This window comes from Cyrtonyx montezumae, unplaced genomic scaffold (genome assembly GCF_038088225.1).
Source record: "Cyrtonyx montezumae isolate F1298 unplaced genomic scaffold, pur_monq_1.0 scaffold_1, whole genome shotgun sequence".
Classification (NCBI taxonomy): domain Eukaryota; kingdom Metazoa; phylum Chordata; class Aves; order Galliformes; family Odontophoridae; genus Cyrtonyx; species Cyrtonyx montezumae.
Window position 1 is genome coordinate 980,782 of NW_027071825.1, and position 16,001 is coordinate 996,782.

Genomic DNA, 16,001 nt, shown 5'->3' on the forward strand with positions numbered 1-16,001 from the left:
AGGAGTGCATGCATTTCCTGACTGAAGCTGTTCTGCTGTAGGCACAGCCCTCGTGTCACAACTGGACACAGCCCAGCACCGCACTCACAGCGATCCCCTTTCTCCCTTCTCACTTTATCCCATAACACAGCTGTGCCTTCTACCACCACTCTGAAGGACAGCGTTTGCAAAAGCCCTTCTTTCCAGTGTGCCTCAGCAGTGTGCAGCACAGACCCCAGAGCAGAGCCGAGGCCGACCGCCCATAATTGCATACCAAGATAAATACCCTTTTTTCTTTCAAATAAATAGTAAAATAGACATTTCTTCACTATTTTGATGACACAAGTTTCCAAACTGTATTGTAAACAAGCAAATGCACTTTGCTCCTTCACAGATTGCATTGGGAGGCTGCTCTACGAGGTGACACTGCACACATTTTCAATGAATCAGATTACTTCCTCACCAGAACAGGCTGTCACTGAGTCAATGACCAGGGTTAGCTCACATTTTGTATCCCAATTCTGTTTACATTTCATGTTTTAGAATGTTACACTACAGACGTGGGATACTGAGTTGAGGTTAGCTGATTTACCAGTGCCCATCTTCTATTACACACTTGCTGTTTCCTAAACAACTTCAGTGCACTGTCTTTGAATGAGAGAAAAATAAACCACAACATGAACAGAAATAACATCATCAGAATGACACCAGTAAAACTATTTTGCACTGTATGAAACATCAGGTCAAAGAGAGTTACATAAATAATCATCACTTACTTTGGTAGAGTTTTCAAGTGATTTTCCCTTAACTCCAAAATTCTCAACTTGACAAGTCTAGGAATATGAGAGAAAAAAAATAGTTCATCTTATGAATTAGTTCAGAAATCCGTTGGAATGGTCTGGAGCTACTCACTACAGTCAGAAGAGTTTGCTTACAGAACAATACGTCCAGCAATTGTGGGATTGAACTTAACATCAAATGCACTCAGAACCAAATCGCTTTGAATTTACACAACTCCCCTTTTATGCCCTTATCTAACTCTTCTGACATATCTCAGTTCTTCCAAATAATTACAAACGACTTCTACTGACAATTCCAACAAAGCAAACAAAGGAAAGGTGCATTTCCCTCAGGTATTTCCAAACCCATGGAAACATGAGAAGCAGCTGCTACTCAGTTTGCAGCTCTCTCATTCGTAGCCTTGTCCTCTGCAGCTCCACACAGGCAGTCAAATATTACAGAACAGATCTCCATTTGATTTTCTGTGTTTTATGCAGAAGTAGGACATATGCTCAAGTGCTGGCACAAGTTGGAACCTACATACAACAGTACCTCACAATTCCCTGACACTGTGCTGACTCTAACTGGGAATATTACTCAAGCTGTGTGAAACAGAGCAACTCTGCATCACTGTAACCCTGTCATTTCTAAACAGAGGTGTTACATCAGAGCCACACCGTGTAAGATTTTAGGTGGATAGCACTGTTTTTAAACGTTCAGAAAGTTTATTGGTGAACTTCAGGGTGAGTTTCAACAACTCCACTAACACTGCTTTTTCATATTACCCTACAGTGAAGGCCCATTGGTGCCCTATGTGTAAGCATGCATCTGTGAGAAAAGCTGAAACCATACAACAAAGCTCTAAATACTTCTCTGTCCAATACAATATCCGTTTTCTGTTTCAGGGAACCTCAGACTTCCTTATACTTTGTAATTCTAGAAACTCACGGGTTTCCCTTTTTCCTACCAAAAAAAGGAAAAAAATCACCATTGTAAATCCTATAGTCACACTTAACCAGAACTAAAAATACCTCTAAGAGAGAAACACAGAGATGTTTACATGGTGCTCAGGTAGGCTCTGCTCCCCACTGTGATCAGATGGCTAAATGAGACTGTAAGAGATTAACTGAACATTGCTGTGGCAGAAGAGAGAAGGAAAGCACTGAGATCTGGAGCAGAGCAGTAAGAGAGAAAAGAGCTGCATGTGGTTAGTGAAAAATAGTGCCATTTCTGTATGCTAATGTTGGAAGCTTCAAAGACATGACAAGGATTTATATGTTCAGGATTACACAAAGGGTGATATAGGAGCAGCATAATAATGACAGAATAGCAACCACAACTGGAAACAGCATCATTTCATTTAGATAAAATCTGCATGTGTAAATGAAAAAATGGTCTGTGCTTTCTGCTAAGAGATGCAGAACACTAGAGATGTCCTTAAGACGCAAAGATCTACAGACAAAGTACCAGAAGAGCTTCAGAAGCGTGTAACGAATACAACAGAAACACTACACACCTGATAAACTGCAGGGGTATTTCATGCCTTCGTTTTTCCTTGTCACTTGTATGTGCTGTTTGAATTCTAAGCTGCAAAAGTGCCCATCAGATTTACTCTGATATTGCAAACACTCAGCAGCTGCAAGCAATGACAAGCTTCTTGCCTCTCTTTTCCAATACGCGTTTTCTAAAAGTTATTGCTGTATAGCACACAGCCTGAGCTCAGGGTGACAGTTTCACCAGGTAAAGCCAACAAACTTACACTTTCTATTTCTTGGTGCCTGAGCAATGTCATTTCCAACACCAATTATGCCACATCAGTGTTGGTTTTGGAATGCTGAGGTGATACTCCCCACAGAACAGTGACACACAGATAGGGGTAGCTGGATGGACCAGGAAAGAGACTAATATTAGACGAATTCTGTAATACCACCTTTTTCTCCTTTAATCCTTTGTCTTCTGAGCTATTTGTCCCAGTGGGCAATCAGAGGGCAGAAGGGCTGCCCTTTCCCTTGGCTGCGTAACAGAGATGTAAGCATCCATCTCATGGTGCACTCTTCAATGGTCGCATCGAATTGTCTTCACTTGGGTTTTCCACCTTTGCTTCACGCTTAAGTAACACGTTTTAGCTCAGCTTCTAATGCATTTACTTGTACTGCCACCCTACATCCTTTCTGCACCGCTGTCTTCTGAACCTTCTCCTTTCTCCTTGCTTTTGTATTTTTGCTTTTGTTGCTCCACCACACTCAGCCATTCCTTATCTTTCTTTCCTACTCACAACATGTTTTTCTTTCTGTTCATTTTTCTATAGGCGTACACCATACAGTTATTTTCTGCACTTGCCACAATTTAATAACACATTTGATCAAGGACAGGCCTCTTTTCTCCAGTTCTTATACCTCTCTACCTTTTCCCTAAACCAGCAAAGTGCTTCACTTCATCATAGAATTCTTGCTGACATAAAATTCTCTCCAACAGTAATAATTCATCAAAATAGGGCTGAAGAGACAAAATCTGTACTTTCTGTTGTTGTTTAAAAAAAAAATAAATTACAGTTTTAAAATGGTCCTTTAAAACCTAAAGTGGGTTCATGTGAAAGAGCGATGCGCTTTGATGACTAATCCTTACCTTCCAAAGTTAGCTGGGAGAAACTCCAAAAAGGCATCATTTAGATAGAGCTGGGTCAGATTTAGAAGCTGTGTGAAGCCATCTGGCAGCCTGAAAAACAGTTAAAAGCTTAATGCTCACGCTGAAGTTGCTATGGAAATAACAACAATGTATATTTAGAAAGAGAAAGATGACTTTCTCTCTCACCCTCTTTTTCTTCCCAAATTATCGAGAAGAATTTACTGAGCGACTTTTTATGGACTGCTCTCATCTTTTCCACATTGCTATAACCATGTGAAATTTTGGCACATCCCAGTTACATCAGCCTTTTCTCCCCTTCGAGTTGAGGCTTTTAAGCCAAAGGTGTATTCCTCCTCCCCCTTGCTCCCTCCCTCTGAGACACTGAAGTTTCATTCTTTTATTTCCTTCGCTCTATTTCACATATCACGGGATCACAACAGACATTTGGTGACTACTGCTGCTAGTTTTTGGCAGGACTAAGGATTGCTGGAGTCCCAACCCAGAGATGATGGCACTTGAGGATGCAGCACAGCTTACTCCCAAACACATCAGTTACCAGATGACACCAGGCCTCTGCATTTTAGTTAACTCTGCATGCAGTTTCTGCACTAAGGAACACAAGGCTCCCAATACTCACTTAGATACTGGATTGACACTGGCTTCAATAATTGTTAAACATTTACAACACTTAATATTTTCTGGAAAGTCTTGAATTCCTGAAAAACATTGAAAAAAGTATTATACACACATGAAAACTGTCCAACTTGTTTTGATCAGAAATGAGTTCCCTTCAGATCAGACAAGCTCTAACAGCAATATACATGCTTCAATATTACAGCCCAGAAGGAACTTCAGCAGTAAATAAATATACAACAGGCAATATGGCTTGTAGTAAAAATACTGCACTGATATCTGGTTTAGATAATCTTCTAGAGTTGTTGTGACAGAATTTGTACTGATATTTGTGCCTTTCATTTCTTTCCCAATTGCCCAACCTTTTCTTCTTTGCCCCCATCTCTAGAACTGCACTGATATTAATGTTTTTCTAGAGGCCCTAAGCCTAATTTTCAAGACAAATACACAAGTTCAGATATTCAAAGGTTTTTAAATATATATATACATATTTTGGAAATGCACATCACCAATTTATCACTGGATATACACATCCTGGCAGCTGTTGATCTGCACTCATATCTTTAAATACATTAATAAATCTAGCCCACTAAGTTCTGAACCACTCTGGAAAGCGGAGTGCTCTGGAAGTGCAATAAAATGGGTCCTGCTCCTGTATTTGTAATGCTTATCAGTCATAATGTTTCACTGTGTACTATGCTAGAGAAGCCTCTGTTTTATTTATTCATTACGTTTGGAGAAATGTAAGTGAGGTGGATATCCACCCACACTTGTCAAAAGCATCAGGTAAGAAAAATAAGGTAATGTAGAAAAAGAAAGAAAAAAGGAGTATGTTTGCTAGAATACAGTTGGTGAGAATTTAACTTCCTTGTTGCTGTTTGTTTACTCATCACAATACTTTAAGACACTTATCCTTTGGACCACTTACCGTTTTTACTGATATCAAGTTCTCTGAGATTAACTAAGCTAGCAATGGTGGTTGGCAGACTGGAGAGGTCGTTGTCTGGTATGCTCAGCTTGCGGAGCGCTTGGCAGTTGAACAGTTGCTGTAACATAAAAAGATTCATTACAGCGATTCAGGAAAAAATCAGTTTGGAATCATCTTCATAAACAGAAGCAGCAAATATTATAAAACTACAGAAGAATTCAAAACCACAACAATATTCTGACAGGCCAGTGTTTGGGAAGCTGCTCTCAAAGGCGACAGCTGACGCGGCTGCAAGGAAGGTCCGTGCAGCTGTGAGTGGCAGAAAGGCCAAACACCCTGAAGCTCTCTGCTAAAAGCACACACTCATTGCAATTAACATTTTGTAGGAAAGGGATTTCTGAGGCTTGTATTAACTTGAAAGTTTCATTCATGTGGTAGGGGAGGGTTGGATTGGATGGCCTCAGAGGTCTTTTCTAATTTCTGATTCTATCATTTCACGATTTTTAATTCAATTCCATAACAAGTTTTAAAATATTTTGAGAGTGACTGCAGACAAAATTTGCCTTGTACAGGAAGTAAGGTATTCTGCCACTATCTCAATAACACATTCTGTAAACTCCCTCCCAGAATTAGGGACTTGGCTCCAATTGAATTCTAATTCAATTTTCATAGGATGTCAGAAATTCCACTGTGACCAAAACTCCTCCTTTCAACCTGAAGCAATCAATACACTGTGCTGACATCACCAGCTTAACAGAGCTGCTTTCCTCACAGCCCCTCCTGCTCCCGAGGAGCCCCAGCTCACACTGTGAGTGCTGGCTCACCATTGGGCACCACCGATCTCACTTCTCTTTGCAAGCACCTCAAAAGCATTCTTCAAACAGTAATGCTGTGCTCATAACAGACTTGTCTTTCCATCAGACTTCTGTAGCAGAGTTGAGCCTAAATACTCATCTAAAAAAAATTACTCATCTAAAAACTCAAATACTACAAATACTCATCTAAAAACTCATCTGGTTGTCTGGATGTGGCTCAGCCAGAAGGAAAAATTAACACTGATGGTGTGCAAGCACCATCTTGGTACTCCAAGAGAAATTTAAATCATAACTGCATTTTTCTGAAGTAAGTTTCTATCATGACCCTTTAAATAGAACAAAATCTGCTTTTCCTTCAAGTGAATCTGTTCTCAGAAGACAAAGAGGCAATCACACGAGGGGAACCATGTGAATAATGCCCACTCATAATGCTGAGCCCTGTGCTGCAGACACCAGTCCTGGCACCAGACCCAAAGTGCCTTCACACTGAGAACCTCTTCTTTAAGCACAGCATTTTGGACAGGACTGAAAAGTAAGGGGAGTACCATGCTCCAGTGTTTGCCTTTGCAATTTCCAGCCACGTTGCTGCAGCCCATAGCAACGTGCAGCACAGAAGCCCAGCAGAGCTTCAGTGTGCATACAAACTACACCATGCTGTTAGAGCTGCAAAGTGCAGCCCCTGTGTCTGCTCCCAGCCATTCTGCTGAAGCATTATCGTAAAAGACAAAGGAGGCATGGAGCTTCAAGCTTGTCTCATGATATGCTGTGTGGCCTCACCCTGAGCACTGAGTGCAGTTTTGGGTACCACAGCACAAAAAGGACACAGAACTATTAAGGAGTATCCAAAGGAAGGCTACAAAGAAGGAGTCCGAAGGGGAAAATGTGCAAGAAGCAGCTAAGATCCCTTGGTTTGCTCAGGCCAGAGAAGAGGAGGGTGAGGGGAGACCCCATGGTGGCCCTACCACTCCCTCATGGCAGCCTGCAGCTCCTCATGGAGGATGCACAGCTCCTCACAGGGTGTAACCACAACACGGAGCCCACGTACCACCTCTCCTCCCCTCCCACTGGTGCTGACAGTGCCAAGGTGCGAGGAACAACAATGGGAGTTATCCTGTATGTGCCCCCACTTCTCCCTGAGGCGATGAAGTGTTGTAGCCTGCAACTCAGAACTCCCCATACTTATTTTACCAACACACTGAGTTTATCTTTATTAATGTTGCCCATTACAAGTTAAAACAGATTTTACTTTCTAATTATTTATAGAGGACAGTTGCTGGGAAGAATCTGTGTTTCTCTGTGCACTGATTGCCAGGGATTCTACCTGCATCAAAATCAATTCTCTTCTTTATGTCATTGATTCACTTGACTCATGCAAATAGGATCATATTTGCAGTAGCAGCTCATGACAGTGAGGGCAAAAGCAAGGAAAAGAAAGTCTTGGCCAAAGTCAGGGGGAAATAGAGTAAGAATTACATAATGGTACCGTAAATCCTCAAAAGAAAAAAAAGGAAAGAAAGAAAAGAAGAAATTAGGAATGAAAAAATGTTGATCTAATAAAGGCAGCAGAAAAAAAACCCACCACATTATTATGTTGCACAAACTATAAGATAAAAATAAAAAAACGCAACAGGCAAAATGAGTTTGACATATCCATTTAAAGCTAAGAAGAGTACTGGTTTCTAGAGCGACACGTAACGTCGGTATGCAGGGACTTAGCAGAACCTCTACCTGTGCTTTTCTTCACGAGACTGTAAAATGTGCTAGAAGTGTTCTGATGACACTAAACTTCAAGACCATCGAGTCATTGAGGTACATAATATTGGTAGACAGTAGAAATAGAACACAGACAAAACAGATTTCTTTTTGGAAGCAGTAATTGGATTTCCCGTTTCCAGAGTGAGGAAAGTCCTCGTGTTACTTCGCAGCAGGTAATACAACCTTAGCATGAGGTCACACAATGACATTCTAAGAAAGAATGACTTTTTGTCACCTATGATTTTATGTAAGTAGAGGACAGAGCTCGACATATGGCAAAAGTTATTTGGAGCAGAAAATCTGAGTAAGAAATTATTTGGACTGTTACATTTATGGCAATGATTAATAAAATCTTAGGCCAAAGATGTGTAAATGATATTTAAAAAGCCAACCAATGCTCCCATTTTTCTTCTCATAACTACACAAGAGCAAGACTGTGTTAAATGATGCATTTACCCACACTCAAGACCAATCTAATCATAAGGATTTTTTTAGTATGAAGTAATTGCTTCAAATTATTACTTACGAACAAAGAGAAATGAAAAAAGAGATGCAAAAATGGAGCCCTAATCATTTAAAATGCCCCAAAGAATGTATTTATCTGCTGTTTCATTTCACAAATAACACATACAAAAAATAGGTGACAGCACAACACAGTGCAGTACACCTCTCAGCTTTGACTGACACTACCACCTTCATTTGAGTCTCATTATTTTGGACCCTCTACCCCTGGCCCTCACCTTATGTCCCGATACATTTGCCTTGTGCTCAGCATTACCACTGTCTCTAAACACCGTGGTGATGCCTACTTTCAAGAGGTCAAAGAAAAACATATCAAAAATCACTGGCTAATTTAAAAACTCTTCTTCAGTATGTTTTTTAAGTAGCACTATTAAAATACACAAGGTTAACCATATATTTTTACTAAAATAGACACAGTCCTGAAGGTGCCTGTGTTCATAGTCTACACCCAAGCCATTTTGTATTTACGGGGACAAAAAAATCTCTGGTTCTCTGCTGGCCTTCCTAGAAGGAGGAGAGATAAGGCATTTCTCAATATCATTTTTTTCATGACACTTGAAGATTGTAGCTGTTCTGTCTTATCATCTGTAAATAGCTTCTTGATTGAGTGAGTAATCTTCAGCAGTGAACCATCGCATCTGAATATGGGAACTCCGTGTAATGGAAAAAGTACGTTTTCTACATTGGGAAATAGAATTTATGTAAAGTCTCTGTGTAGTATTAGTCAGGAACATATGGGGAGATGATGAAAAATGGATTACAGTGGAACAATGTTTAATTAAAAGACTTGTAAGCATCTTTCATTATTGTTGAGAAAAATTCAATTAAGGAACGGATTACATTACTTCATGCTTCATTACGTAGCTAGCACCTATTATTAATTGTTTTTTTCCGCTACCTTGCCCTCTTTTGTTTCCAGAACACTCAAGTTACACTAACTTTTAATTTCTTACAGTAAATATTAATCAACAGAAGACTAAATTTAAAGAATCTGTAAAAGAAGTTTTATGCAGGAAGGATCACTATAGTAACCTCGTTGCAGGACCTCATTTACAGCTGTAAAAATGTTATCCAGGCAGTGCCAGCCCCTCTCTCACAAGGATCAACAGCTCATCCTGACTTTTTAAAGCGGTGTTACTGACGATGTGAATGCAAGACCATCTGCCCCACGTGGCCATGTACTCCCCCTCTCTCAATACACCACTTCATATTTACCATTTATCAGCTCGCAAGCAAGCCATATTTCAAAGCTGAAGCACACGTTCAATGCACATTCAAGAACACAGCTTTGCCAACTGTAATACATGAAGAAGACAGATTACCTTGGGTAGCTCTTCGATTTGATTAGCATCCAGATAAAGCTCCTCTAACGTCCGCTCGAAGTTGAAGACCTCCTTTGGCACCTGCTGTAGGCCGCAGTGGGAGTAATCCAGCACAGAAACGATCTCTTCCTCACCGCGAAAACAGCGGCATGGCACCAAGCGGCCAATAATTTTCCTTTTGGTTGTCATCTCCAAACAGGGCACTGAGAGAAATGGGGGAAAAACAGTTTTCTGAAACTATCAACATGTTTGGGCCTATTTCTTCAGAATCATCACAAATACAGCAGTCCACTTAAGATATATATTTTTTCCTGATGGGTATTTGCAATCTGCTTTCTGCATGACTTAACCTGTTCTGCTACAGAGCACGACCAACTGGGACTTGCTGGTACGGTTACAGAAAACAGTCTCAGTGTCCTGTCTATTCCCCTACACAGTGACAAAACAAAACACACCAAGACCATCCTCAGTTCCTGCTTCTGTAACAGTGAAAACCAGCTGTGCAAGTTCTGTAGGTAGGAATGAACGCTTGTCAGCCAAAGTGCCTTCACCCCCTGTGCTGCAAGTCAGTGAAGGGAACCGGTCACCGCCACTTGGACTCCAGTTCTCCCTGACAAACACATCATTCCATAGTGCCTGGTTTCCCTGAAACCAACAGACTTCCTCAGCTTTCTACAATTATTGTTGTTGTGCGCCCATTGTTCTTTTCTTCATTTATGTGCTCAAAAAGACATGAAAACCATCCGATAAGAAAATAAGAACAGAGCGCCAACAGTTTGTTTACCTGCCCTTCTGGCTTCTCTTGTATTATCTCAGGCTTTGGGAACTGAGATAAGGGACTCAGCATAAATCCCATTAATTTTTCTATGGCAGAATAAGCTACTGGGAACTTTCCCCACCATCTGTCCCCCAGCTTCAAGACCTGATGTCGGTTCTGCTGGTCTTCCTCACATACGCAGTCCGTACACGTACCTCTAACTCACGTGAGTAACAGTTCACACAACTGTGCTTTAATATTTTGCAGCAAAATAAGAATATTTTATACAACTACTTTTGAAATGAGCAAACATTCAGAAGCAGGTTTTATATGCGTTGAGCAGTCTCTACATCTCAAAGAGATACTGACATTTTGAGAAGTTATGCTAACCAGATTATAGATAAACCAAGCCATTCTGAAATGTGTTACCATAAAGCCAACAAGAACAAAATCTTAACCTCCCATTTTTGTAAAGCACAACAGAGTTTTGTGACATCTATGGAAAGAATGCACTTAATTAGCACGAGTAAAACAAAGCGCATCGGGATCCTCATCACAGGACGCCAGTGAAAAAGCAACTATATATTCATGCAAAATGTCAGTGGAGAAAAACAGCAAAATATCTTCCTAAAATAGCAGGACTTATAGAATTTAGTGCCAATCTGTGATTTCCTTTGTCTTCTCATCCATTAAAAGAAGCTTCTCAGTGTCACGTAGGTGTAACTGAAGAGAAACAAGTCATTCTGCTCTTGGACAGCTCCCCATGTGGAGCTGAGAGGATTCACGTATGAGTGAGCACAGATCATTCATGGTGCTTCAAACACGGAGTGAAATGTAACATGAAAAAAAAATAAGGGAAAGAAAAGGTATTTCCTTGGTCTGATAGTCCCTGTGTATAGCTTGATAGAACTTTTTGTAGCACACTGGTATCAGGGAGGTAAATGTTCTCAAACGCTCTATCAGCGCTCAGCAATGCCAAGGAGAGCCATACATACCGTCAGAACAAATGCAGGCTTTCACGTTCTCGAGGTGCTGAAAGGAGCAGCAGTGGCAGTGCCCCCACTGTCCACTTCTGACTTTAAGGTAAAGCTTAACACTGAGGAAAAAGGAGTCCTGTAATTTAGCTTCACCAGATACCAAGGTTGAAGGGATAGCATAGAAGATGTGTCTTAATTGCAGGCAGCTAATGCAGTGAAAGCACTTCCTTAATGAAGTTCACATAAACTTCTTAAAACACCAAAATGGAAGACATACAGATATGGAAACAGACAATTCATTTTCAAGCTAATATATCACTAGAATTCAGATCTTTATTTCACTTCTAATTCTGTGCTTCCCCTTGTTCCAGTCCTCTCTCAGCTCAGAGCTTTTGCTCATTTCTGAGTTATCCACTCCCTCCAAAGTCTCCTCACTCCCTCCTGTGCTGCCATGGCAGCACTCTCCACGCAGTCAGCCCACTTGGTTGCATGAAGTCTGCAGTTCCCTTCCAGAAACCGTCCCATGAGCTCACGTAAGAGTGCAAGATCAGAACAGCTGACAGCTGTAAAAGCATTGGTCACAAATAAGCTTTTCACAAGAAAAATGAAATTAGCTACCAAGATGCACTGCCTCTTTGTATTCGAGCAGAGGAAGAAGCATTTGCAACTGCATATTTCAGAGCATGGCACAATACAAATAGATGCCCTTGGAATATCAAATTATTTGTAGCTTCTGAAGGCATTTGAAGATAATGAACAATTGAGCAGTGACATGCACTTCAAAAACTGCTTGGAAAAACATCCTTCCCATAGGCATTACAAAGCACTTAGCTTTGCATTATTCTCCTCCACTGTAGGCACATGCATAAAACAAACCTCGCATTCCATTTTAATAGAAAGCCAGAACAATAACAGCATAACAGAACAGCTAGAAATGTACAAATACCAATGCAATGAGAGAACAGTACTAAAAATAGCAATTACAACAGCAAAGGCATTTTTAAAAATAGGGTTTTTTCCTCTTTTCTCTTTTTTTCTCTTTTTCTCTTTTTCTTTCTCTTTTCAAGTTCCTCTATTGTTACAGTCCATAAAATGTTCCATAATGTCTTATTAAAAAAAAATTGGTGTTAAAAGTTAGAAAGGAAAATTGCAAAGGATAAACAAAGGTAATTTAATTACACTGTCTTTCCCAAAGGCAGTGATAAGACATGCTGTCATGATAACTAAAGTAAATTGTCGAGATTATTTGGTTATCTGTTGGATCGGTCCTCTTCAGACACAAACAAAGCAACAAACAGAATGCTGTTTGGATAGATCAGCAAGCTCTCCTTAAGAAAAGATCAGTGCAGCAATAAGGAAGGTACTTGACCCTGAACCAAGGTGTGCTGCTAAGAAAAATCACTGTGAAGTAACTTGACTACAGAAACCTCACTGCACACTGTGGCAGGATGACCACAGGAAAGCGTGGAGCTGAACGTATTTCAGTGAGAAGGGGTGCTGCACATGTCCACAGTCTGCTCCTCTATTTACCCTCTGTAAATAAAAGAGGAACGAGCAATCGTGCTGGAAAAGCCTGCTGCACATCCCCTGGGGTTCACACTGTTCTTTGCAATCCATTCAGAAAGCACCAGTATGGAATTAGAGGACCTCTGATACGGCTGAAAGAAGTAAAATTTCATGCCTTGAGGACTAAGGGTAATTAAACCATTCATTAATTTCAGTATTATTAATTCCTACCCTGGACTAATCCCAGTTTTGGTAATTACACTTTTCTTACCTACATTATATTCCTTCAGAATTCTCATCAAGCCTTTCTTTTTGTTCTGAGAGTTACTCACTGCTGCTGGAGATGGTTGGGGAGAAGGCAAGGAGGGCCTGGCTGCCAGCTGGGGGCTGCCAGTGCCTGCTGCTGCTCCAGCACGCTCCTTGGACCCAAAGCAAGAAGGTCCTTCATCTTCCTCACAAGAGCACCTGTGCCTGGGGCTCACCCCATTTAAAGCAGTGAAAGAAGCCTGCTTCTCATTAGTTTAGTCTTAGAGGTCTCTGCTGAGAGCAAGTTGCGTGCTATGCAGAGTGCCATCTATGAACGATTCCTATGGCACTGAGGAATCCAGAAATGTCAGAGATGAGGCTGTCTGTTCAGTCGCACCCAATTTAGTGGGAGAGCACCGAATCATCAGCTGAACTCAGAGCAACCTGGGAAGCCACGGCCAGGTGCTGGAGCACACGGCCCTTCTCACATCTGGGATGAGACACAGGTCTTCAGAGCTTCTCTGCTTAAGGAAATGCTTTATCTTTGTAACTAATAATTAATTCTCAACAACTGCATTCATAATAAACTGCAGTGTACAATTACTCAATCATTCGTAATAATGCAATGAAAAACAAACTTTTTTTCCCCCAAAAAGCATTGTGACCTCCTTTTAAAAGCTTTTAAATATATATATCCTTTCTTGAATTAGTTTAAATAAACTATGAAAGAAGCATAAACATAACTGCTACTTATCAGCTCCATGCAAGCATCCCATTATCATTATCTACAGTTTATTCTCTTGCAAAGCAAATCCCTAATCTAAGAAAAACAGTAGTTTTGTGAAAATTAATGGGATAAAATAGAATCTCTGCTCAGTTAATGTATCTTTTGTGCAGTAAAAACACGAAGTCTCGTTTCTTGGTAATCATGGGAGCAGCTCTCCTCACCTATCTAGAAGACAGAAGCAAAGGGAAATTTCTGCATGGTCACATTGCTTTGCAATGTGGGGGAGTTGTAACATAAAAACTGGCTTCAAGTTGCCTTTGGACCCCAGCAGATTTCTCATCAACAGTCCATTTCAGCAAAGAGTTCCCAAATTCAGTCCTTGAAAGATCCCTGTGCAGTTATGAAGCCAGCTGTCTCAGCAGCCTGGGGCCCACAAACCTCCAGCCGTAAGATCCATACCTGCCTGCTGCAGGGTCCCTGCCCACAGAGGGGCTCTCTGAGCCTTTGCAAGTCTCCATTCAGAATAAATCGTTTTTAATATAGAACAAAGCAATTTTAATTGGCAGAAGTACACAACGGCTTTTAGTCACTGTTTTCAAAAGCACCAAGAAGACAGGTGAAAAAAGAAGCAACTCCACAATTATCCCCTACTGGACAAGTGGGTTTTTCTTTTTCTCAATGCTTAATGATGAATTTATTTGGCTACCAAGCAAGTTTTTGCTGTAACTCCCCCGTGACCTATTCCTGATCCTGGGGAGGTCTCAGCTCCCCACAGTCTCCAATCTGAGCCCAAATGCAAACAGCAAGAACAGGCAATGTGTACCAGAGGCCCAGGCTGTGCTACATGACACAGCATCAGCCCCGAGGTTCCCTGTTGTGCTGGCACTTCATTCAGAGAGCTCTGCAAGAAACTGCAAAGTCTGAGTGATGTGCTACTGCCAAAAAATTGCTGAGAGACCCTAAGATTCAAGGACACAGAAGCGTGAATGAGAGCATTACAAGGCTGAAATCAGAGATAATGGTAACATTTGCCAGAGGGCCCAGAAAATATTAATTATATTCAAAGCTGCAGACAGTTCGCTTCACTGAGCTCTTTGTAATACATCCCAGATAAGTGATGATTTTTTGTTCCTTTTCTTTCCCTTATTATCAGCATAATCAACAACATTAATATGCTAATATGTTGGGTCTTTGCAAGCTATACAACCGAGCTTAGAAAGCACAAACACACCAACTCCTCCACCACCCACAAGCTCCATCAGCCCTTCGAGTTCTCCACGGGGCCAACACACCCAGAGGGGAGGAAGGTGGAGGGCAGCTCTGTGGCTGTCCCCATGGACCCATCCCACGTGGGCTTCCCCAGCACAGCCCCGCGGGGCTCCTGCCGAGCCGCCCAGCAACAGCAGCTCCTCAATGGGATCCTTCTCTAAACACAGCTGCTCATCTCAGAGCAGGCTGCAGACCGGGCTCCTCAGCTCCTCCTTTCTTTGCTGGACCTTTTACTCCTTTTTTAAACCACACCTTGCTGATGGTAGCACCACTTTTAATTCAGACCCCATAAACCAACTCGACGCGTTATTTCTGACGGTAGAGCTGCGGAGGGCACAGCGTGTACTCCTGCCCTGAGCTCGGGGACAGGCTGGGGGATGTGGAGTCGGACTCCATGATCCTTATGGCACACTTCCAACTTCGGATATTCTATCATTCTATTTCCCATTCACTTCCACGGGTCAGAATTTCACATGACAGTTTGTCTGAAGAAACAGATTTGTTATTGGGACTACGAAGGGGAACAAAGATGAGCATATGGTTGGAACTGAAAGAAAGAGAAAGAACCCACCCTCACATTTCCTTCAGGCAAAAACCTTCTCACCGATATTCTCCTAACACTGATCTGACATCCACATTCATTTTCTCTCCACTCCTTTAATTAAGTGCACTGTGTAGGTGATTTACATGGTGTCCATTTTCAATCTGGATCATTGAAATAATTAGGGAACTTCAAAGCACTCTGAGTCTTCTTAATTTTCAGTACAACTTTTCATTCATAATAACAGCACTATGAATAATTTCGACATCTTAAACACTGCAGAAAGATTCTATCTGTGTATATAAGCCATGCCTTCCTCATCTGGCTTCCAGTGTTTAAATACGCAGCTCACCTCTGTGGTGGACATCCTTGTGGACACATCTCTGCTCTGCCTTGTACAAAACTCACTCTAAGTTTTCACTCATCTCTTTCTTTCTTTTAGAAACTTTGATTAACTATATTAATATTGTATATTAATTAATACCTCCACTCTATTGCATTTTTTATTCTAGTCAAGATTTGGTCTGCAAAACCAAGAATAGACATTCAGCAAAAGCAAAACCAGTTGATTTTTGTAGCCCATTCCCCCTAAAAATACGTTTTGCATAACCTGATGGAA

The 16,001-nt window shown here is 41.2% G+C and overlaps 1 protein-coding gene across 1 annotated transcript in view; it reads right to left on the minus strand.

Annotated features, from left to right (window-relative positions):
* The window catches only part of LRRC7 (leucine rich repeat containing 7), a 70,118-nt gene extending 60,512 nt beyond the window's left edge, over positions 1 to 9,606 (minus strand). The window contains 6 exon segments of the mRNA XM_065737756.1: positions 756 to 812; positions 3,385 to 3,474; positions 4,022 to 4,100; positions 4,946 to 5,063; positions 9,360 to 9,573; positions 9,575 to 9,606. Of these exon segments, the coding sequence (XP_065593828.1) occupies positions 756 to 812; positions 3,385 to 3,474; positions 4,022 to 4,100; positions 4,946 to 5,063; positions 9,360 to 9,573; positions 9,575 to 9,606 (590 nt within the window).
* Positions 9,607 to 16,001: the final 6,395 nt, after the last annotated feature.